The sequence below is a fragment of the Staurois parvus genome, unplaced genomic scaffold (assembly GCF_062004578.1).
Source record: "Staurois parvus isolate SC_StPar_1 unplaced genomic scaffold, SC_StPar_1.0 ptg000715l, whole genome shotgun sequence".
In the NCBI taxonomy this organism is placed as follows: Eukaryota; Metazoa; Chordata; class Amphibia; order Anura; family Ranidae; genus Staurois; species Staurois parvus.
The window spans coordinates 1,022,419-1,047,689 of NW_028318511.1; the positions used below are offsets into that span (position 1 = coordinate 1,022,419).

General features: G+C 41.6%; 1 protein-coding gene across 5 annotated transcripts in view; it reads right to left on the minus strand.

Annotated features, from left to right (window-relative positions):
* Positions 1 to 25,271, minus strand: part of LOC149445610 (serine/threonine-protein kinase BRSK2) — a 309,301-nt gene that overhangs the window by 82,164 nt on the left and 201,866 nt on the right. For all 5 annotated transcript variants that reach the window (XM_089653532.1, XM_089653529.1, XM_089653528.1 and 2 more), the window contains exons 3-4: positions 4,214 to 4,299; positions 2,091 to 2,231 (exon numbers count right to left, since the gene is read on the minus strand). In XM_089653532.1, coding sequence (XP_089509658.1) covers positions 2,091 to 2,231; positions 4,214 to 4,299 — 227 coding nt within the window. The remainder of the gene's footprint in view (positions 1 to 2,090; positions 2,232 to 4,213; positions 4,300 to 25,271) is intronic.

The following is a 25,271-nucleotide window of genomic DNA, read 5'->3' on the forward strand; positions in this document are numbered from 1 at the left end:
GAAATGAAACAAACAAGATATGCTTTAACTGCAGACTGTCAGCTTTAATTTGAGGGTATTTATATCCAAATCAGGTGAACGGTGTAGGAATTACAACAGTTTGCATATGTGCCTCCCACTTATTAAGGAACCAAAAGTAATGGGACAGAATAATAATCATAAATCAAACTTTCACTTTTTAATACTTGGTTGCAAATCCTTTGCAGTCAATTACAGCCTGAAGTGTGGAACGCATAGACATCACCAGACGCTGGGTTTCATCCCTGGTGATGCTCTGCCAGGCCTCTACTGCAACTGTCTTCAGTTCCTGCTTGTTCTTGGGGCATTTTCCCTTCAGTTTTGTCTTCAGCAAGTGAAATGCACGCTCAATCGGATTCAGGTCAGGTGATTGACTTGGCCATTGCATAACATTCCACTTCTTTCCCTTAAAAAACTCTTTGGTTGCTTTTGCAGTATGCTTTGGGTCATTGTCCATCCCCACTGTGAAGCGGCGTCCAATGAGTTCTGAAGCATTTGGCTGAATATGAGCAGATAATATTGCCCAAAACACTTCAGAATTCATCCTGCTGCTTTTGTCAGCAGTCACATCATCAATAAATACAAGAGAACCAGTTCCATTGGCAGCCATACATGCCCACGCCATGACACTACCACCACCATGCTTCACTGATGAGGTGGTATGCTTAGGATCATGAGCAGTTCCTTTCCTTCTCCATACTCTCTCTTCCCATCACTCTGGTACAAGTTGATCTTGGTCTCATCTGTCCATAGGATGTTGTTCCAGAACTTTGAAGGCTTTTTAGATGTCGTTTGGCAAACTCTAATCTGGCCTTCCTGTTTTTGAGGCTCACCAATGGTTTCCATCTTGTGGTGAACCCTCTGTATTCACTCTGGTGAAGTCTTCTCTTGATTGTTGACTTTGACACACATACACCTACCTCCTGGAGAGTGTTCTTGATCTGGCCAACTGTTGTGAAGGGTGTTTTCTTCACCAGGGAAAGAATTCTTCGGTCATCCACCACAGTTGTTTTCCGTGGTCTTCCGGGTCTTTTGGTGTTGCTGAGCTCACCGATGCGTTCCTTCTTTTTAAGAATGTTCCAAACAGTTGTTTTGGCCATGCCTAATGTTTTTGCTATCTCTCTGATGGGTTTGTTTTGTTTTTTCAGCCTAATGATGGCTTGCTTCACTGATAGTGACAGCTCTTTGGATCTCATCTTGAGAGTTGACAGCAACAGATTCCAAATGCAAATAGCACACTTGAAATTAACTCTGGACCTTTTATCTGCTCAATGTAATTGGGATAATGAGGAAATAACACACACCTGGCCATGGAACGGCTGAGAAGCCAATTGTCCCATTACTTTTGGTCTCTTAATAAGTGGGAGGCACATATGCAAACTGTTGTAATTCCTACACCGTTCACCTGATTTGGATGCAAATACCCTCAAATTAAAGCTGACAGTCTGCAGTTAAAGCACATCTTGTTTGTTTCATTTCAAATCCATTGTGGTGGTGTATAAAGCCAAAAATGTTAGAATTGTGTCGATGTCCCAATATTTATGGACCTGACTGTATGTTTTTTTTTGGCAATTGAGGTGCATTGGCAGCCCATGTGAACATCAAGTCAGTTTTGACATTTCCTAGAGAGATTCAGAAATGAGAATAGCAACAGACACATATCTTGTTGTATATTCAGTAAGGCCCCTATTACATGGGAGGCAAAGGGGTGGTAAAAACAGCTGGTTGACCCACATTTCTACCTTCCAACTTCCCACTGAAAGCTTACCACTGTAGCTGTAGGGGGCGGCACGCATGCTGTGGTGCTTTGCCAAGTTTAACTCGGCCTGTCAAATTTGACAGATGGCTCTGCCTATCAAACTCACCTATTGAATTCAGTGAGACCTTGCCACAACAATTTTGCAGTGCAGTTTTTCAATACAAAATCCTCCTGGGGAATGAAAAAATAAATATGGATCACTTTTCAGTGGGCGGTAGAGGTTGCCGCCCATGTGAAAGGGGCCTTACAGATCTGCCTCAGTATGACTAACACAGGGACATAACCCAGTCTGTCCTTTCTTGGGTCTTCTCACCAGATAGAGTGACTGTGGCAGAAATCAAGTGCTGATATGATCTGCCGGAAGAATTTTCGTGCTTCCTTTGGGGTAAGACGTCCTTTCTTCACCAGGTAGTCAAAGAGTTCTCCTCCAGAAACATGCTCCAAGACCAAGTACCTGTGTAAAAGATGAGAAGTCTCTAAAGCTCACCATGAACTTTATAACACGACCGTACAACCTCCTTTACATCCACCATCAACTATGTAATACAAGGGCCTACCTGATGGGATATAAATTAATTGGATACTTTAAGTACATTCTCATATAATATAATTTTAGTAGAAGATTGTACTCTAAAATGTTTAAAGCTATTAGAGCTGAGCCCGATTACAAAACTAGACAATGATGTATTCCTGATAATAGAATAAAACTAGAGAATATTTGCACTGTCACTCAGCATTATCGTCAAGAAATTAGGAATTAAGCTTTAAGGTGGATAAGCGGGATAAATCTGCTATCCAACATGAACATTTTTAGCCCATCTGTGTTACAATCTCTCCTTTGAGGTGTGAATATTTTTTGGCAGACCTGGTGGAGAGGTGTTGGTATCATATTGTATCAGACAGGCTAGTGAGTACTGATCTTATGGAGGAATTAATAGACTGTATTAATATGTGGTACAGTCACTTAACGTCTTTAAAACTGTATACTCTTGAGGGATTACACCAGTGAGGAAATAAAGTGTAAAACTGAACAGCTACATATGCTGTTTACATTTACATATGTGATGTTTCTTATTTACCCTACTGGTAATTCTGACAAGCCCCTTTAAATGCCTTCACCTGTGACAGACAGCACAACCAGGAGGGCGACACCTTATTCTCTGCTTAATGCAGGTCATACATGGTTCGAATTCTGAATTATTTTTCGTCCAAAAATCGAAAAACGTCATTCGCTCAATAATCCGATGGTACCATCAATAATTTTGAAAATCGGCTGACCAAGTCATAAAGTTCACCCCATATAACAGGCGAAACTTCTGTTCATTCCAGATCATGGCTCATGTGCATATTCTTTGCGAAAAAACGATCGTACGATTTGACCATCATTGAGTCGAAAACCGGTCATTTTTCATGAATTTTCCAACATGCCCGATCACCGAAAAGGGGAGGAACCATGAAAATCGGCCAGTGCCATTGACCCACTAACAGAGCAAAAATTGGTCGAATTTCGACCCATGTGTGGCCGGACTAGGTTTTTGAATACAATGGTGTCACCTTGCCACTTGCAGTTTACTGATTAGATAATGAAGGAGCAGTAGTACACTGATAAGTCATCATCCCTACACACCCTGCGCTCTCTTCCTGTCAGCACAGACCCTGACTGGTAACCAGTGCTGATTCAACCTCTCCCAGTCTGAGCCCTGGTTCACTCTGATGTGAATTGTCATGCGATTTGAACAGTCAAATCGCATGATAAATCCCATGCAATGATCGGCAATTAGAACAGTAGTTCTTGCACTACTTTTGCCCGTTTGGGGTGCGACTTGCATAGACATCTGTCTATCAAGTCCCACCCCAAGTCGCACTGCAATTTAACTTTGAAATTGTGTGACTTTAAGTGAAGCCGCATTATTTCAAAGTCAGATCCAGTCTGAACCAGGGCTACTACGCTAGAGATGACAGAAGCTGATACCAAAACAAATTTAGGTACTTTTATTAGTTGTATGTAAAAATATTTGTAATTATTGGTAAGGAAACGCATAGCTGCATTTTATATCTGCACAGAGTTTAGCTTTAACAAACAAACTCTAATGGTGACCATACAAGGCTTAAATTTATATACAATTGTATTGGCGATCTATTTACTGTCCGAGAGAAAAGTATGTTCAGAAGATCGAAAAAACTGTACAATGCGTGACACACGTAATGATCATATCGCTCTATCTACTGTCCTATGATTGGATTTTCCATTCAGACCAATCAGAATCAATTTGATAAAATCAGTTGGTTTTGCTCAAAATATATTGATGACACAGTATGTGTCTCTTTGATTATTCATAGATTCTGTGAAAAATCATTCAACCAGATTATCATGTGCATGGCCACCATTAGTCAGCTAAGTAACTACATATAGTATAATATATTTAATTGACTTACAGGTACTTCTTGTTCTCATAGACATCGTGTAACTTTAGTACATGCGGATGTTCAATAAGTTTAAGAATTGCAATCTCACGCTCCACCTGAAATCAAGAAAATATTATTAGAAAAAAAACTGATGTCATTATGTCTTTGTTTTTATAAATTATATGCAATTTTTGCTCAAACAAAACGATCCTCCTAAGGTCAGTTATATATACACAGGTGCACTGCAAGGCTTTTATCAAATCACATTCTTCATCAATTTTATCTTCATCTCATTTATCAAATCACATCACATTCTTACCTGCTTATGCTCTATAAAATCTGTAGGCCATTCCAGGAAGTTTCTTAAACTCAAGGAACTGGGAAAGCAAAGTGTGAGAATCCACCTATTATAAGTCATATGATCTAGCTCTGTGCTGTAATAAGGAAAAAGTGCTTTGAAAGCAGTGAGCTGATCCCATATACAGGAAATATAATCTCTCAAAAAGACCATTCCAAGTATACATTGTTTAGGATACAGTGACCAGATTTGGGAATGGCAGTAGGAACTTTATGTTTTTTAAAATGCATTGCTGCCAGATTCAGCAAGCCTTTTAGGGCTCATGTACACGGGATGTTTGGAAAGCTCTTCTGAACGATAGAAACTGCTAGAAAACGTAGGTTAAAAAACGTCAGTTTAGCTGCGTTTGCATACCGTGTTAATGCGTTTAGAAACATTTTTAAAAGATAACCTCAGGAGACCTTCCCAAATGTCCAGAATGCACTGAAAAACAGTAAAAAATTAACTATTTCAGACATTTTGAGAGGAATAGAGAGAGCAGAGGCAGAGAGAGCAGTATGTGTTGAGATGACCTGTCTTTTCTGGTTGTATTCACTATGGATCCCATCATGAGCATAATGCGGCACGTTCTACCATTTTTTCCTTCACGTGAAACCTGGAACTGACTGCGCTCGTGTGCTAGGTCCATTTGAATACATGGAAAATGCTTTTAATGCATTTCTGATGATGAAAAATGGCTCTGGACAGCATCTGGACATGGAACAGTTAAAAAAAGCTTCTAAATGCAAACGCTTATAAACGCGGTTAACTGCGTTTACAAGTGTTTAGTGTTTGAAACGCCGGTAAAATCTACTCCTGAACGCAAGTTTGGTGTGTTCAAAAAAACAACTGTAAACTCAACTGCCTGTAAATGACTGTAAATGACTATGTGTACATGGACACATAGGAAAACATTAGGGAGAGTTCATGGGCTGCTGAAAAAACCGCTGAACAGCTCCTGAACGTCAGTTTATCAGCTGCAGTGTACATGAGCCCTTACAATCTTTTTTCACAAGACTCTGTGTTGTGTAACCATCCTGCAAAGGGCTGTGCTGGAACCATGGAATACACATTGCGCAGGCATGGTCCTCTCTTGTCACTATCAGTAAGCCACTCCAGAACAAACATGGGCACCTAATGCTGGAGAGAGTGCATATAGACAGGAAGTTGCTGAAAGAGGTTGTAGGAGATCAGCAGCATTGAGATGCAATTAAAAGAGAAAACAGTATGTTGGGAAAAATATGGAAACTGTTTCTGATTCATAAGGTTTTAGCAAAATAAATGTCATAAGCTAAAGGCATAGCTGGTTTATGGACACATTTATTTAATTAAGGGTCAGAGGTGGACCCATATGCAGGGCCATAGGTTTGGCAATGGTTCCAATCTCTGCAGGCTCTACCCCATGGTCTATGTAGTAGCATACATCCACAGCTCGTTGTTTATAGCACAGTTACTGCCTGTTGTCAGATTCTAGAACATTACATACCACATACCAGGGTCACATTGGTTCATCAATGCTTTAATAATCTCATGTAACATTCCTTTGCAATGCATTGCAAGAACACATGCCCCAGAAACCCCAAACTGATTAGCATCATTATCAGGCTGGCCTCGGGAGGGGACTGCGCCAAGAAGGGAATGATTACTTCCTAATCTTTAATTATCCACTTTCTAATGTACAGACACATCAAAGGGAAGAGGTGGGAGGTGGGAGAGGGAGTAGCTAAAGCAAAAAGAGAATTGGAAAGAATGAAACTAGAAGCAATGGGACCAATATGCCAAAGAGCAAGGAGAGATAGACGAAGTATAAAAAAAGAATATATAGGTGGAAACGTACTGGCTAAAAACTAGACATTTATGATCTGGTAGCTAATTCATGCATGATTTGGATATTGAACCATCCTTCTTTTAAACAATCAGGCACATTCCCATTGCTTGTCCTCAAAATTGTATGTTAGTGCAAATAAAAAAAGTATCACGGACAGTACTCAATTGCTTGTGTCTATGAAAACTCTTAATCTGGTCATACATGGAAGGAATTTTTTCTGGTTGCTGATGTCAAAATACAATGGCCAGCTGTCAAAATAAAATGGCCACAGCAGGATATTCGTCCATCTGAGATATGTAGCATTAATGGAGGAATCTATTAGATTCTATACATGTCTAAAAGCTTTAGACATCCCTAGCAAGCACTGGCCTTCCCCAGGGAAAAGCAAAAGAGATCAGCTGAATCTCCACCATTTGATAGGACCAATGGACCTACAAACATTCCTTTATCAGATTAGGAACAGCCTTGTTGATTTCTGTAAGATCCATAAAGTGGGCTTAATCTCAACTACTCCTAAAACAGTCTGCTCCCACCTCCTAATACCTATACTTACTAACCTGTGTACAAAAAAATCTGTATACTTGCCTATTTTCAACCCATTTCAGTTACATAGTCTGGTTCCCCTATGCCAGCCAACACAGATACAGGGGAGAGGAGGAACCACTAAACAATGGATGGGCCTTTGAAGTCTAAGGTTGACGTCACTACTGTAGGCTTGTGTAGTATTATGTTCAGCAGACTGTGTTCTTCTATTGTTGTGACTTAGATGATGTTCAGAGCACATTTTATGCCCAATTCATGCAAAACTCCACGTAATCCCAAGGGGTTCACATACTTTTTCTTGCAACTGTAGCTGTTGTTGAGGTGCTCGCTCCTCTCCCCTAGAGCACCATTGGCGGACACAGGGGACAGTCTGTGACTGGACCAGAGTGGGCTGAAAATAAGTAAGTATACAGATCTTCCTTACACAGGCTAGTAAGCATAGGTGTTAGGAGAGGATAGGGGACAGTTTAAAGGGTGGTTGAGGTTAAGCCCAGAATTCCACTTGAAGGATCTTAAGATATCAAACAAGGCTGTTCCTAATCTGACAAGGGAATGTTTGTAGGGACAGTTTTAAGAGTAGTTAGGATTAATCCCAGAATTCCACTTAAAGGGTTAGACACACTTGTCTGTTCTCCTGCAGTAAAATGCATTTCAGAAGTCCCATTATTTCCTGTGTGGCTGGTTCACATCTGTGCACTGCAGCCTAGAGGGCTTTTAGGCTCCGTTCCCACTAGTGCAACTCCAAAGTCACATGATTTTGAGTGCAACTTTGATGCCACTTTGATGTAACTTTACACTCTCTGGGACTCAAGTCACAAGAAAGTCACATCAAAGTAGTGCAGGAACATTTTCTGCAAACTGTGCAATAAGTCCATCTGTGAAATTTCCTTGCTACTAAATATTCCACGGTCAACTGTTAGTAGTATTATAACAAAGTGGAAGAAATTGGGAACAACAGCAACTCAGCCACGAAGTGGTAAGCCACGTAAAATGACAGAGTGGGGTCAGCGCATGCTGAAGCGCACAGTGCACAGAAGTCCCCAACTGTCTGCAGAGTCAATAGCTAAAGTCCTCCAAAGTTTGTGTGGCCTTCAGATTATCACAAAGAGTGAGCTTCATGGAATGGGTTTCCATGGCCTAGCAGATGCATCCAAGCCTTACGTCACCAAGTGCAAAGCAAAGCGTTGGATGCAGTGGTGTAAAGCACGCCACCACTAGACTCAAGAGCAGTGGAGATGTGTTCTCTGGAGTGACGAATTACACTTCTCTTTCTGGCAATCCGATGGACATAACCAAAAGTAACTGGACATTTGAATATAAATAAATAAAATGTTAATTTTTAATATTTTGTTGAGAATTCTTTACTGGCAATGACTGCCTGAAGTCTGGAACCCATGGACATTACCAAAGACTGGGGTTCCTCCTTTCTGATGCTTTGCCAGGCTCTAACTGCAGCTTTCTTCAGTTGTTCTTTGTTTGTGGGTCTTTCTGCCTTTAGTTTTGCCTTCAGCAAGTGAAATGCATGCTCAATTGGGTTGAGACCAGGGGATTGACTCGGCCATTGCAGAATATTCCACTTCTTTTCCTTCAAAAGCTCCTCGGTTGCTTTTGCAGTGTGTTTTGGATCATTGTCCATCTGTACTTTGAAGCGCCGTCCAATCAACCTTGCTGCATTTAGCTGAATCTGGGCTGACAGTATATCTATAAACACTGCAGAATTCATCCGGTTGCTTGTCTTCTGTCACATCATCAATAAACACCAATGACCCAGTGCCACCAGAAGCCATGCATGCCCATGCCATCACACTGCCTCCACCATGTTTTACAGATGACGTTGTGTGCTTTGGATCATGAGCTGTTCCAAGCCTTCTCCACACTTTTTTCTTCCTATCATTCTGGTACAGATTAATCTTAGTTTCATCCGTCCAAAGAATGCTTTTCCAGAACAGGTCTGGCTTTTTTAGATTTTTTTTTGCAAAGTCTAATCTGGTTTTTGCTATTCTTCAGGCTTATGAATGGTTTGCACCTTGTGGTGAACCCTCTGCATTTGCTCTCTTGAAGTCTTCTCTTGTTTGTAGACTTTGACAATGATACGCCCACCTCCTGGAGAGTGTCCTTCACTTGTCTGGATGTTGTGAATGAGTTTTTCTTTACCATAGACAGGATTCTGTGTTCATCTTCTGTGGACATCCATGCCTTTCTATGTCGCTGAGCTCACCAGTGCGTTCTTCTTTCCTCAGACTGTATCAAACTGTTGATTTGGCCTCTCCTAAAGTTGCTGCTAACGCTCTGATTGATTGGTTTAGTTTTTGAAGCCTTACAATGGCCTGTTTCACTTGCATGGACAGCTCCTTTGAACGCCTGATTTAAGTTCACAAATGCAATAGATTCCAAATGCAAGTACCACACTTAGAATCAACTCCAGACTTTTTACATGCTTAATTGATGAAGAAATAACAAAGGAGTAGTCCACACCTGGCCATGAAACAGCTTTTGATTCAATACTTTTGGTCCCTTGAAAAAGGGGGGATGGCTACTCTTATGAGCTGTAATTCCTAAACCTATTCTCCAATTTGGATGTAGATACCCTCAAATTAAACCTGGGAGTATGCACTTTCAGCCCATATCCATTATATAACTATAGCTTGAATATATTATTGTAAATACCTGAAAAAAAACTAAAATTGTGCCTGTGTCCAAATATATATGGACCTAACTGTATAACTGTGTGAAGGGAGAGGATAAAGAGTAATATTATAGAAAGTGGAAAAAATGAATTTCTTGGGGAACATCACGGGAACACAGAACAGGCTATTCATGCCAATTAGGGTTATCTGCCACCTATAGAAGAATGGACACTTGCAGATCCATCAAACAGGAAGTCCTCCCCTACATAACCCCTCCTATACAGGAAGTATTTCAGTTTTGTAGCAAACAATGAAATTCCAGAAAGAGTGGAGGGACCTCTGTGTCCCGTGATGTACAAGAAATGGATTTTACAGGTAAGTATGTAGAAAAAAATCCAATTTTCTTTATCGTACATCACAGGACACAGAGCAGGCTATTCATGACTATGTGGGATGTCCTAAAGAAATAAAAAAAGCTGAGGGGTGGGTGACACCATAATAACCACCACCAGCTATCTCAAAAGTCCTACTCAGCCGCACGTGAAAACCTGTGGCCAAAGGCAGAATCTTCAATGGCACTGACATCCACCTGGTAAAACCTTGTGAATATGAGAACCAAAGACCAAGTAGCGGCCTTGCAAACCTGAGCTACTGATGCCTGATGGTGAATAGCCCAAGATGCCTTTACACTCCTGGTAGAGTGCGCTCTCACATGAAAAGGTGGGACCTTATCCTCCAAACCATAGGCTTGAATGATTAACTGGTGGATCCAATGAGAAGTATTTGACCTGGATGTTGCCTGCCCTTCCTATGCCCTTTTGGCAGCACAAACCAGGATTCCTGACCTGACCACCATTCAGAGTATGCAGTGATCTTTCACCTGGTGATTGTGGACTAGGAAAAAAGAAAGGCAAGACTCTGTCCTGATTCAAGTGAAAACTAGAAACCACTCTAGGCAAGAAGATGGATCAGGATGCAACATCACCTCATCATGGTGCAAGACCAAGACCATGAAAGAGCCATCAGCTCTGACACTCTTCTTGCTGAAGTGACAGTAATTTACCACTAAACTCTTAGAACACTTAGTCTACAATCTCCTGAGCTCCTACCTCACTGACAACCTTCTTGACCTTTTACAGTCTGGCTTTCACTCATTTCACTACACTGAAACTGCTCTATTAAAAATCATTAATGCTTTACTAACTGCTAAAACCAATGGCCACAACTCCATACTCTTACTACTTGACCTCTCTGTGTCTTTTGATACTGTTGACCATCCCCTCTTCCTCAAAAAAACTTCACTCTCTTGGCCTGCGAGGCTCTGCTCTCTCCTGGTTTTCCTCTTACCTATCGCAGCGCTCCTTCAGTGTTACCTATAACTCTGCCTCCTCCTGTCCACTTCTTTTTTCTGTAGGGGTCCCTCAAAGTTCTGTCATTGGACCCCTTTCTCTTCTCCATCTACACCTCCTCCCTTGGTCACTTGATAAACTCCCATGGCTTCAAGTATCATCTCTATGCTGATGACACACAAATATATCTTTTCTACTCCTCACTTCACCCCTTCAGTCTCCTTGCGCATTAATAACCTACTAAGTGATATATCAGCATGGATGTCACTCCTCTTCCTCAAACTAAATCTTTCTAAAATGGAGCTCAAACTATTTCCTCAAGCCCATGCCCCCTCCCCTGACTTCTCCACCAAGATCAATAATACAACCATCAGTCTCTCCCCTCATGCCAGGGTACTAGGTGCAATCCTGGACTCCCATCTGTCCTTTCAGCCTCACTGTCCAAATCTTGTAGACTTCACCTCAGCAAGATCTCTAAGATACACCCATTTTTAACCACTGAAACTTATTCACTCCCTTGTTATCTTTTGCCTTGACTATTGTAACTCAATTCTCGTTGGCCTATCTAATCGCAAGCTATCCCCTCTTCAGTCTATCATGAATGCTGCTGCCAGGCTCATCCACCTTACCAGCCATTACATATCTGTCATCCCTCTCTGTCAATCCCTCCACTGGCCTCCATGTGCCCAACGAATAAAATTCAAAACATTAACAATAACATATAAAGCCATTTATAAATTGGCCCCAAATTACATCACCAATTTTGTCTCTAAATATCACCCAAATTGTCCTCTCCACTCCTTGACCTCCTGCTCTCTAGCTCCCTAGCTTTCCTCCTCCCATGCTTGTCTCCAGGACTTCTCCAGAGCCTCCCCCATCTTCTCAAACTCTCTACCCCAATCTATCTATCGCCTACTCTGCACACGTCTAGCCAATCTCTGAAAACCTATCCCTTCAAGGAAGCTTACAGTATACTGCCTTCAGCTAATAACCAAATCTTCTATTTCTCCTAACAGTTCATCCCCCAAAGTTATTACCTCTTGTACCACCAGCTACTCCCTGTTAGATTGTAAACTCCAAGGAGCAGGACCCTCCTAACCCTCTTGTATTGAACTGTATCATTGCTGTATTGTCTCCCTTTATATTGTAAAGCGCTGAGCAAACTGTTGGCGCTATATAAATCCTGAATACAGTAATAATAATAAAGCCACCTTCTTAGTCAAAGAAATACGTTTCTTTAATTGGCTCAGAAATTGGCTTTTGCAAGGACAGCCAAGACCAAGTTCAAGTCCAAAAGACACAAGTATTAGTGGGGTGAGAGCCTCACTAATCCGTCAGCCCACATATGCCTTCAAACATAAGCCAAAATGGCCACCCCTCTGCTTCCTGCCTCCACTGCACAAGAGTAGGCTATAGAAAGCAGCCCCATGGCCTCTAGTGGCTGGAGGTGAAGCAGCCCAATACTCATTCAGAGACACACAGAGCATGGCCCAGCCAGACCAAACAGCACACTGCCCCCAGCGGCCACCAAGAGAATGACCAGACAGTCAGATTTTCAAAGAAACACTGCAAAGGTAAACTTACCATTCCTGCTACAGGACTCTGAATTATACCAGGAGTCCAGCCTTCACCCATCATGGGGGGGCTCTATCATAAAATACCTTCAAGGATTCAGTCACCTTTACATCTGGGGTCCCCCTCTTGGACCTGTATAGCACCCAGCTGGAAAGCACCTTGGTCAGACACTGCACAGGGTTCCATTACACAGGGTCCAGCGCCGTAAGGCTGCATTACAGGCAAACTTTGAGGATTCCTCTCTCCTATCCAAAGAAGCTCAGGCACTATCCATTTTGGCTAACAGCTTTTCAAATGGATCTGAATTAAGTCCTTGATTCTCAGCAGAACTGTTCCAGACCTCCAGGTATGCTCCAAGAGCACATCAGTGACCATCCACCTTACAGATACTAGAGAAAAAAACTGATGTACTCCCTGTGGAGGAGGGGTTATGCAGGGGAGGACTTCCTGTTTGATTGATCTGGTCCATTCACCTATAGGTGTCATATAACCCACGTAGTCATGAATAGCCTGTTCTGTGTCCCGTGATAAACGACAAAAAAAAAGGGTGAAGGAACAATTTAAAAATGTACTCTGAATTGTAGTTTGTAGTTACTTTCCCACATGTTATTCATACACCTCTGACTTGGTAAGAACTAATACATTAAACCACTTGTCATTATCCATAGCCGATGTATGTGAATGTGTAATGTATCACAGAAAATACTTTCAGTGCCAAGGCATACGTGGACTGCTTATTATCTTCAGTTCTCAGAAATATTCAGCACATGCTCTTAAGCGGGAGTGAACAGCTGTAAGCTTTACCTGGAAGTGGAACCCCTGTCGGAACCTAAATGACATATAGGACCTTGTACAACAGCAATTTCAAAACTGTTGGGAAGCTGTGTAAAATCTACATAAAAAAAGATAACAGTGATTTACAAATCCAATGAACCATGTTTTATTCACAATAGAAAATAGAAAACATATCAAATGCTTAAACTGAGAAAATGTATAATTTTAAGAAAACGTAATGTAATTTTGATAGCAGCAACACATCTCAAAAAAGTTGGAATATTCTGATAAAGTAAATGGTACTAACAGGAAGAACTGGGATAACCTTTTGCAATTAATTGGGTTAATTAGGAACAAGTCAGTAAAATGATGTGGTATAAAAAAAACATTTAAAGCGATTCTAAAGGTTTTTTTTTTGTAAAATAACAAACATGTCTATACTTACCTGCTGTGTGCAGTGGTTTTGCACAGAGCAGCCTGGATTCTCCTCTTCTCGTGTCCCTCGCAGGCTCTCCTGGCCCCTCCCTCCTGTTGGGTGCTCCCACAGCAAGCAGCTTGCCCTGCTCTGTGTGTCCATTCATACATGGAGCCGTGACTTGACCCCACCCCCTCTCTTTTCTTATTGGCTGACTGACTATGATTGGCAGCAGTGGGAGTAAATGGCTCCTATTTGCTGTCTCAATAAGGTGGCAGAGACTCTGGACAGCCGAGGCCATCATTCACATTGCTGGATTGCGATGAGTCTCAGGTAAGTATTCAGGGCTCTGGGGGCACTGCTGCATACATAGGATGCCCATGATCTTTGGACTCTTACTGTAGATGGCACTAAAAACAGGCATGATTCTGTGATGGACAGCACTGCATGGGTTCAGGAATACTTGGAAAAATCACTGTCTGTGAACACAGTTCGCCGTGCCTTCCAAAAATGCAAATTAAAGCTCTATCATGCAAAGAAGAAGCCATATCAGAACATGATCCAGAAACGCGCCGTCTTCTCCAGGCCAAAGCTTATTTAAAATGGTCTGTTACAAAGTGAAATACTGTTCGGCAGTCAGTCAAATTGAAATTTTACATTTGTTTGCAAACATGGGTGCCGTGTCCTCCAGACTAAAGAAGAGAGGGACCCTCTGGCTTGTTATCAGTGCTCAGTTCAAAAGCCTGCATCTCTGATGGTATGGGGGTGCATTATGGAATGGACAGTTTGCACATCTGGAAAGGCACCACCAATGCTAAAAGAAATATCCAGGTTTTAGAGCAGCATTTTCTCCCAACTAGAGCATGTCTTTTTCAGGGAAGGCCTTGCATATTTAAGCAGGACAATGCATGCATCTATCACAACAGCATGACTTCAAAGTAGAAGAGTTCGTGTGCCTAACTGGTCTGCCTGCAGTCCTGACCTTTCACCAACTGACAATATTTGGCACACCTTGAAACAAAAACTCCAACTAAGAAGACCGAGGACTGTTGAGCGCTTAGAATCCTATATCAAGTAAGAATGGGACAACATTCCTCTCCCAAAACTCCAGCTACTTGTCTCTACAGTTCCCAGACATTTACAGAGTGTTGTTAAAAGAAGAGGGGATGCTGCATTGTGGTAAACATGGCCCTGTCCCTACTTTTTTGAGAAGTGCTTCTGCCATCAATTTTAAAATTACCTATTTTTTAAAATGGTACATTTTCTCAATTTGAACATTTGATATGTTTTCTATGTTCTACTGTGAATAATATATGGGCTAATGAGATTTGCAAATAATTGCATTCTGTGTTTATGTAGATTTTACACAGCATATTTAAAACGGGGTCAAAATCTTTACCAAGTAATTATAGACCTGTTAGTTTAACTTCTTCTATAGTTGGAAAGATACTGGACAGTTTAATAAAAGACCACATAAATAAGTTCTTGCTGGCAAAAAATATTTTAAGCAACAGACAACATGGATTGATGAAAGACAGAAGTTGTCAAACAAATCTGATTTCTTTTTATGAGGCGGTGAGCAAAACCTTGGACAGAGGGGTGGCGGTGGATGTGGTATACTTGGATTTTGCAAAAGTGTTTGACACAGTTCCCCACACATGGCTAATGTGTAAGGTAAAGTCTTAAATAAAGGAATGCGCTAAAACCACAAACTATTCCTAATGTAGTGTAGAAACATTAGTGCAAAAGATATATATATATATATCTATTCTCAATTAATATCAAAAAATATCAAAATTATGTGCAAAACTATTTCTTAGTGCATAAGTAATTTAAATAATTAAATTTGTGAATATAAAAATTGTCCAATTCTGAATTTCTTCAAATGTCCAAACAAATCCTTTTCAAATTCAGGTGCTCTCAAAGAAATTGTGCCAAAATCCACCACCAAAGTAAAGTTGGGTAACTCACCAGAGCTCCATGCTGATCAATCTCTAGATCAGCAAAAAACGCTTTTTGCTCTGGGAGCAGATGCAATAAATCAACTTCTCAGGTGTGATGATCAATAGCTACACAATCATCCATAAGGTAGGTATCCACCACTCAATATAATGGTTCCAGGAGCATTATATCACTCTCTCTTTTTATATCTCTCCACCGAGGTCATGTTTTGGAATGAAAGAAAAAATCATGGTGCAGCCAGTTTTTTTATAAAAGTATCCAACAATTTAATAAAGATTTACACTCACAAAAAGGGTGTCTTCACCGACACCAGTATAACAGCATAAAACAGCAAATGGTATAACAGTCTCCTGTTCCCTGCACACTCACTACAGCGCTCGTGACTCAATCCTCTCCACAGACGTCAGCATCCAGCAAGCCAAGCCCTACTAGTTTCGTCATGAATGACGTCTTCAAGGGGCGGTAATTTAATTATTTAAATTACTTATGCACTAAAAAATAGTTTTGCACATAATTTTGATATTTTTTGATATTAATTAAGAATAGATATATATATTTTTTGCACTAATGTTTCTACACTAAATTAGGAATAGTTTGTGGTTTTAGCGCATTCTTTTATTTAAGTTATAGCACTAAGAAATTTATTTGGTTTCTTTGAGGTGGAATTGCTGCTTTAAAGTATTAAGGGTGTGGCGCTTTTATTACACTTGTGATATTGTAAGGTAAAGTCTACAGGCTTGGAAAAATCCATATGTAAATGGATAGAAAACTGGCTAAAAGATCATATTCAAGGAGTAGTTGTTAATGATGCATACTCTGGTTTAGGGTTGTCAGTGGTGTACCCCAAGGTTCAGTGTTGGGACCATTACTTTTTAATACATTTATAAATGATTTAGGGTCTGAGATTAAAAATCCCATTTCAGTTTTTGCAGATGACACCAAGCTGTGCAGTGGAATAACGTCCTTACAGGAAGTCTTCAATTTACAAGTCAAGCTCAATGCACTGTTTAATTGGGCAACTATGTGGCAAATGAGGTTTAATGTTGATAAATGTAAAGTTATGCACTTGGGAGCTAAGAATATGCATGCATCATACATACTAGGGGGGGTACAACTGGGGGAATCAATGGTGGAGAAGGATCTGGGGGTTCTGGTAGATCACAAGCTTAATAATGGCATGCAATGCCAAGCTGTGGTTTATAAAGCGAGCAAAATCCTCTCTTGTATTAAAAGAGGTATAGACTCCAGAGACAGATATAATTTTACCCCTGCACAAATCATTAGTAATACCTAATGTGGAATATGCAGTCCAGTTTTGGGCACCAATTCACAAAAAGAACATTGGGGAACTTTAGAAAGTACAGAAAAGGGCAACCAAACTGAAACGAGGCATGGAGGAGGAGAAAGATTAGAGGAACTGAATGTATTCTCTCGTGAAAAGAGGAGATTAAGGGGTGATATGATCAACATGTATAAATAAATACAGTACATCAGTGGTTCATATAGTGAACTCGGTGTAGTTATTCACCCTGAGGTCATCACAGAAGACAAGGGGGCACTCTACATCTGGAGGAAAAGAAATTTAATCTCCAAATACGGAAAGGTTTCTTCACAGTCAGAGCTGTGAAATTGTGGAATAGACTCCCTCAAGAGTTGGTTCTGGCCAACTCAATGTATTGCTTTAAAAAAGGCCTGGATTGTTTCTTAGATACACAGAATACAACTGGTTACTAACATTTATAGGTAAAGTTGATCCAGGGAATATGCGATTGCCTCTCGGGGCAATCAACCATTTTTTAATTGTTGAACTGGATGGACTTTTTTGCAATTGCAGTTTTATGAGAAAGTAAACCAGAAAGTCAAAATCTCTCCCATTCTAGAAGGAGAAATGTGCTGCCGCAGCAGCTTGTTTAATTTTAATCACTTATTTTGTTCCTTAGTATTCTTATGTGTCCTCCTCCTGTTTGTGTGTACAGCCCTAGCTAGACAATCCCTGCCTCCCCTTGCTAGGAGTTAGTTTGTGTTTCACCCTTGTTAGTAAGCAGATTTTTAGAGTCAGAAGGCGTTTTGAGAAAAATGCTTTTCACTTGCAAGAAGTGCCCAGAAAACATCTTTCGTAACGTGCCAAGCAGAAATAAAGATAATTGGATTTCATTCTGAGTCTTCCTGGTGAGTTGATGCTTACTATGGATTATGTCGAGTCAGCAAGTTGCCAAACTAATCACACAGACAGAGTTTCAGGGAGGTATGTCTAGTGACATTTGAAACTGCACAAAAACATTTAGGCCAGCTTTACACCTATGTGTTGCAGTGCATTGAAACACATATTTCACTGCTTGCTCTTGCAAAGTGACTCAGAAACAGCCTGGATTCTAGTATTTTAAGAGATAGTCAGCATTGGCAGCTTCCATATTTCTCTAAGTACAGGATACCTTCAAATTGTAACTGTACTTTGGTTGAGAAAAAAAAACTCTCTTGGTGATTTTTTTTGTACATTGCAAGTATTTTAAAGTGACATGAAATATGAATAAAGCACATCCCTCTATAGCAGCGGTTCTCAACCTGGGGGTCGAACGACTCTTTCACAGGGGTCGCCTAAGAACCTTAGGAACCGAGACACCGCTGCTCTATCCGTCTCCAGGTGTGGGCGGGATGATATGGCGCCCCTGTCATCTGGACACACCCTCGGGATCAATCCTCGCCGGTGATTGGCCGCCGGAACTGTAGCTCAGAAGAGGCACACAGGCGGCCAATCACCGGCTAGGAGGTGGAGCTTGGAGAGGAGGAGCCGAGCGGCACCGCGAAGATCGAGTGGGTGAAGAGGAGGAGAGCGGCCGGAGAAGGAAGACAGCTGACAGGTAAGTGTCTGTACCATGGGAGAGGGAGGGAGCGAGCGAGCCCAGGCTGGAGCAGGGGTCAGCAAGGTAAGTATCATTGGTGTCAGTGGGAGGAATAGTGCCCCATCATTGGTGTCACTAATACCAATGATGGGGCACTATTCCTCCCACTGACACCAACGATGAGGCACGATTCCTCACCCCACTGACACCAACGATGAGGCACGATTCCTCCCCCCACTGACACCAATGATGGGGCACTATTCCTCCCCCCACTGACACCAACGATGGGGCACTATTCCTCCCCCCACTGACACCAACGATGGGGCACTATTCCTCCCCCCACTGACACCAACGATGGGGCACTATTCCTCCCCCCACTGACACCAACGATGGGGCACTATTCCTCCCCCCACTGACACCAACGATGGGGCACTATTCCTCCGCCCTACTGACACCAACGATGGGGCACTATTCCTCCCCCCCACTGACACCAACGATGGGGCACTATTCCTCCCCCCCACTGACACCAACGATGGGGCACTATTCCTCCCACTGACACCAACAATGGGGCACTATTCCTCCCACTGACACCAACGATGGGGCACTATTCCTCCCCCTGACACCAACGATGGGGCACTATTCCTCCCACTGACACCAGTGATGGGGGCGCTATTCCTCCCACTGACACCAATGTTGGGGCACTTTTCCTCCCACTGACACCAGTGATGGGACACTTTTCCTCCCACTGACATCAGTGATGGGACACTTTTCCTCCCACTGACACCAGTGATGGGACACTTTTCCTCCCACTGACACCAATGATGGGGCACTATTCCCCCACTGACACCAATGATGGGGCACTATTCCTCCCACTGACAACAATGATGGGGCACTATTCCTCCCACTGACACCAATGATGGGGCACTATTCCTCCCACTGACACCAATGATGGGGCACTATTCCTCCCACTGACACCAATGATGGGGCACTATTCCTCCCACTGACACCAATGATGGGGCACTATTCCTCCCACTGACACCAATGATGGGGCACTATTCCTTCCACTGACACCTATGATGGGGCACTATTCCCCCCACTTACACCTATGATGGGGCACTATTCCCCCCACTGACACCTATGACGGGCACTATTCCTCCCACTGACACCAATGACGGGGCACTATTCCTCCCACTTACACCAATGACGGGGCACTATTCCTCCCACTGACACCAATGACGGGGCACAATCTCCCCACTGACACCAATGACGGGGCACTATTCCTCCCACTGACACCAATGACGGGGCACTATTCCTCCCACTAACACCAATTACGGGGCACTATTCCCCCCACTGACACCTATGACAGGGCACTATTCCCCCCACTGACACCTATGATGGGGCACTATTCCCCCCACTGACACCTATGACGGGGCACTATTCCTCCCACTGACACCAATGATGGGGCACTATTCCTCCCACTGACACCAATGATGGGGCACTATTCCTACCACTGACACCAATGATGGGGCACTATTCCTACCACTGATACCAATGATGGGGCACTATTCCTCCCACTGACACCAATGATGGGGCACTATTCCTCCCACTGACACCAATGATGGGGCACTATTCCTCCCACTGACACCAAGGATGGGGCACTATTCCTCCCACTGACACCGATGATGGGGCACTATTCCTCCCATTGACATCAGTGATGGGACACTATTCCTCCCACTGACACCAATGACGTGGCACTACTCCTCCCACTGCAAAATTACAGTTATGAAGTAGCAACGAAAATAATTTTATGGTTGGGGGTCACCACAACATGAGGAACTGTATTAAGGGGTCGCGGCATTAGAAAGGTTGAGAACCACTGCTCTATAGTGTGTCTTAATCCAGAGCACTAAGTGTCATTTCCGTCTGTTGCTATGTCCCTCTGCTATCTGTATGAGGCACTTCTGACAAGTTTTCCAGACACCTAGAAAAAAAACATGCACAGGGGAGGGAGCTCCAGCACACAGCCTGTGATTGACAGGGAAAGAATGTAACGCAGTACGAAATGCACTGCATTACATCCAGTGGCGTACAGGGGAGAAATTCAGCGTCTTTTAGAACCTGAATGTCTCAATAACGAGAACTTATCACCAAAAATCATCATATAGGGGACTTCTTTGTTCTCTATGTGATAAAAAAAAAGGTAAGTAAGAAATTTTTTTTTAACTGTAACAAGTTAGAGTTACACCCAAGCACAACCCCCCCCCCCAAAAAAAAAAACATTTTTAAGCCCCCACTCCCATACATAATGCACAAAGCACACCCTGGAGTGCCTACACATCAAAAAATTGATTGCGGTACACATGTTACATATCATCGTGCACGTCAGAATGAGAGCAATAATCCTAGCACCAGACCTCCTCTGTAACACTAAGCTGATGACCTATAAGGGGCTTTAAATGCGTTTCACGAGTGCACACAAACTTAAGGTTTGACATGTAGGATATCTATTTGCAACCTCATCTTATACATTTTACCTAACAATTGGGTAATGTATTGCTTTTTTGTGCCCTAAAATTTAAGTTTATTTTTATAGTGAAATTTTGCTTTTCCTAGACCTCGGCGGTACCGTGCGACATAAAAAATTGGAACTACCACTATTTTATTCACTAGGGTCTCTGCTTTCAGAAAATATATCTTTTTTTGTGTAATCTTCAGGGCTAAAATAATTTTTTAAATGTATATATGACAGTGTTATTAACAAATATTCCAAAGCAAATTATAATCATATAGATACCCAATTATTGTAAAATAAATCCACTACCAATATAAAGTCCACTATGATTTTTATGTAAATATGCAAAATGTCCCATCAATAACTCCAACGGTGTTCAAAATTAGTCCACCTCAAAAAAAAGAAAACTCATATAGTGCATTAACCTTTATCAGATAAACTTTATCTATATTTCCTCCAGTGAAAATAAGTAAAAGTTGTGAAAAACGTGAACCACACGTGATCAGTGAAAACCCACTTCAATGTGCATAACAGTATTTCAGTGCCACATCACAGAAAACTCCAAAATAAAAGGGTGTATCCACTTCTAAAAGCAGTGAGGATACCCTTACCAACTTCCCAATATAATGGGCTTTGGAGTCATCCAGGAAATTCACAGGCTGATCCACTCAGGAACCTCTGCTGTATCACGCAGCCACCCCACTCTCTGGATTCCTTAGACACTTTGCTCCCAGTGTCACCACAAAAAAACACAGGACATAGTGTGATACCGCCAATAAAATAAGTAACATACACTTTATTAAAACTGCTCACATTGCCAAAGCTTTTTAACCGCATTAGAGGGAGTACAGAAGGTATAGGATGTGAGCAGTTTTAATAAAGTGTCATATATATATATAGTTTGGTACACCTTCAGGGGAAGGTGTTGTTTGTGTTATAGGGTAATCATTGTAGGATAGGAGGTGGTTGATTTCTAATAATTTTTTAAATGTGTGCAAAAAATGCTCTGGCTGCGAAAGGGATAAAGGATAAGCCCAACACTCCCCTTTCCTGACACGCACCCAACCGATGCTCATTACACTGCAAGGTCTCTCTCCTCCCTTCTAGTCCCTGGGTGTGATGCTGGAGACAGGCAGGGAGGTGAGGAGGAAATAAACAGCGCAATGTTAAAAATGTTAAACGTTTAAAGCCCCTTTTGTTTTTAAAAGCCCTAGACATTACTAAAAGCACATCAGATTTAAATTTGGTTAAAAAAAATTTTTATCTGGACAAGTAGATTGTCATGAGGGACAAGTAGATTGGGACACCGATTTAATCCCTGGACAAGACGTTCTTTAAAAAATGTCCACATCCCTGTACCCTCACTAAAGTGGGCAGTTACCTACTGTGCTGTTATAGAAACATGTACCAATAAACAGGTACCAATAAAAGGAGCACCAGACGAAATAATAAAAGATTCTAAATAGATTTATTGGTTTGTACTGAAATAACAGCCAGTAAGTTTTGGGGGACAGAAATCACTCCCTCTTTGTCAAAGAAGAATTTGTTTTATTTAATCAAGAAGTCAGGGAAGAATTCTATTCAGGTACCCAAATTAGAATAAGAGAAGGAAAGCAGAGCCGGACCCTGTTTAAAAAAAGTTGCAAGGAGAAAAAAAAATGTTTTGGGGGTATGGGAACCCTCTTTCTTAGGCGGGAGGTTCTTAAGAAAAGGGGTTCCTACACTTCTCAACCATTGGGTTCTTCCTCCTGCTCTCTCTTTTCACCAGGTTCTAGCTCTTCTTTCCTTTTCATTCTATTCTTGGTACTGTATTCCTCTATGATGAAGGAGAATTGTTTTCTGGCTCCTGGAAAACGTTGGTTATTTTTTAGTGCAAACCAATACATCAAATTTGGACTCTTATTATTTGATTAGGCATTCCTTCTATTAGTACATTATTTTTCTAGTAACCTGCTGGGTACCCACTGGAGTGTAGTTCTTTCTGTTGCGAACTGCCTAACGTAAAGTCGGCCATAGATGGATTGAATTCAGCTTGTTCAGCAGGGTCTGGCCAAATTTCAATCCACATGTAACGGTGTTCCTGTCTGAGAGAAGTTGATTGTTAGATCGAATTCTGTTGCAGAAGACTTTTTCTAATCAATGGCTGCAGCCAATCAATGTATTCTGACAAGGGAGAGTCCTGGTGTCAGAATACAATGTCCCTGTGGGGAGTAATCCTCCATCCACCTCATTTGTGTGAATGGAGGAATCTATTTTTTAGTTTAGCATACATCATCTATGGCCAGCTTAAAGCAGAACTTCACTCTCTCAATCAACATTGACTATTTTTAATCCTTATGCTGGTAGCATTAGTAAATAGATAGGAAAGTATATCATTAATATTTTGTTTTAAACATAAAGGAGAAGTACAGCCAAAGCTCTTTTGGCTGTACTTCTCCTGTGGATCACAGGATTCCAGATCGTTCTGCACTCCTGTGACCCGTTTTCAGCTCACAGATGGCTGAAGCCTGCTGTCATCTGATGTCACTCAGTTGATCCAGGTTGGGGAAAGATCCCAACCTTAAAGTCAGATCTATCCCAGGGTCTGGAGTGGCACCTGGCTCAGTCTCTCAGCGGTCCAGTGAGCACAGGGGTGGGGGTAAAGCAGAGAGCAGGGACTGACAGTGACTGCTCTTTGCTCACAGCAGCAGTGAGAACTCAGCAATCAGCAGTCATGTGCGTCACACTTAGAGCCGGCGGGACGCAGATGCAGAATTGGACCGATGCTGGATCCACCTAGGTAAGTATAACTAGGCAAAAAAAGTGCCCATACTTCTCTTTTAAGCTTTTTTTTACCTAGCAGTTACAGTTTGCTGACTCTATTACTTTAATAGTTTCAATCCCTGGCATGGAGCAAGTATGCAGATCAGGACAGTCATACAAAAGCCAAAAGTCATCCATACCCAGTCTGCTTATATGACTACTATAAACTAAATGTCCAGGGATGATAAATCATATTGCATGTAATATCTGAAGTACACATTTTACATGTCAAATATCTCAAATAATGTCCAAAAGACCAGCTCGGCCCTCTGTGGAACCTGCCAAATAGTGCCAACCATTGGGAATGTGCATCCACTGAACAAGCTGTGCTACATGCCACTATGAATGAACCTTTTAATGGTGAATCACCTCCAGACAAAATCCACTACAGGCAATGCTTGTCTTCTGCAATTGTTCCGACTGTCACTCACATCACACTTGCATGGCAGTTCCTCCTCAGTGGAATCACCCAGGAACTGGCCACTTTTGGAGACCTTACTTGAATTTTTATTCTAGTTTATAGATTTAAAGTATTAAAGGAAGAGGATGGGCAATACAGACAGAGATCTCACGTTTTAAGAAGGGATATGTTTCTTTATCACAGGTTTCCTTAAAGCAGAACTAAAGTTCCGCTATAAGAAACAGTGAGCAGACAGGCTTTTTATTGCATAAGAGACATGCAATATCTGCCCCTACTTTCTGGCTTGCCGTGTTCTTCGGCGCTGTAAATGGTGATTTTTGGGACTGATGAGGACACTTTGGGCTGATGGGGCACATGTTTGATAAACCAACTTATATTTGCATTTTTATTATTTTCTCTATTACATTTTATATTTCTCTAAGGATGGTAGTACTATGGGTTCCTCTCATTTCTATCTACGTGCCACTGGCTGTGGTCCCTTGGTTGCCGTGTATTTTTTGGGGGGAAGGTGGCCCCCTACCACATCTCCTTGGGTGGATACCCACTGAAAAAGGAATTTGTGCTCGGTGGTCTGCTTCAGCTGCTAGCACCATAAATTGACATAAATTGACTCCAAATAAGTAAAAACGCAAATTCAGAGCTACATGTGATACAAACAGTGTAAATAATGTATAACATAAATGCAAAAAGAAATGCAATAGTGAATAAAGTCCAAGGTGTATAAAAACCACAGTTACAGTCCAAAACTCACCATAAGATCCTTAAGACTAGCAATCCGTGACCCATGTTATAATTTCGGAGTCACTAAATCATTTTAATCTACTACAAACTCTAAGTATGGGTTTCTGTTATCTAATTATAGTTTTTAAAGTAGTTTCTTTCTCCCTTTATTTCAGGGGTATATTACCTTTTATCTATATCTTTAAATTTGATTTTCTGAACTGCAGATGTCATATAAATAAAATGATTTTGGCATTGATAACACAGGTCTGCGACTAAAAAGCTGTTTGATTATTTTCATCTAATTTCCATGTATTTTGGTGTGCTGAAAACAAATAAAATATTGAAAAAACTCCTAAACGTTATGATTTGCCACAAAATGC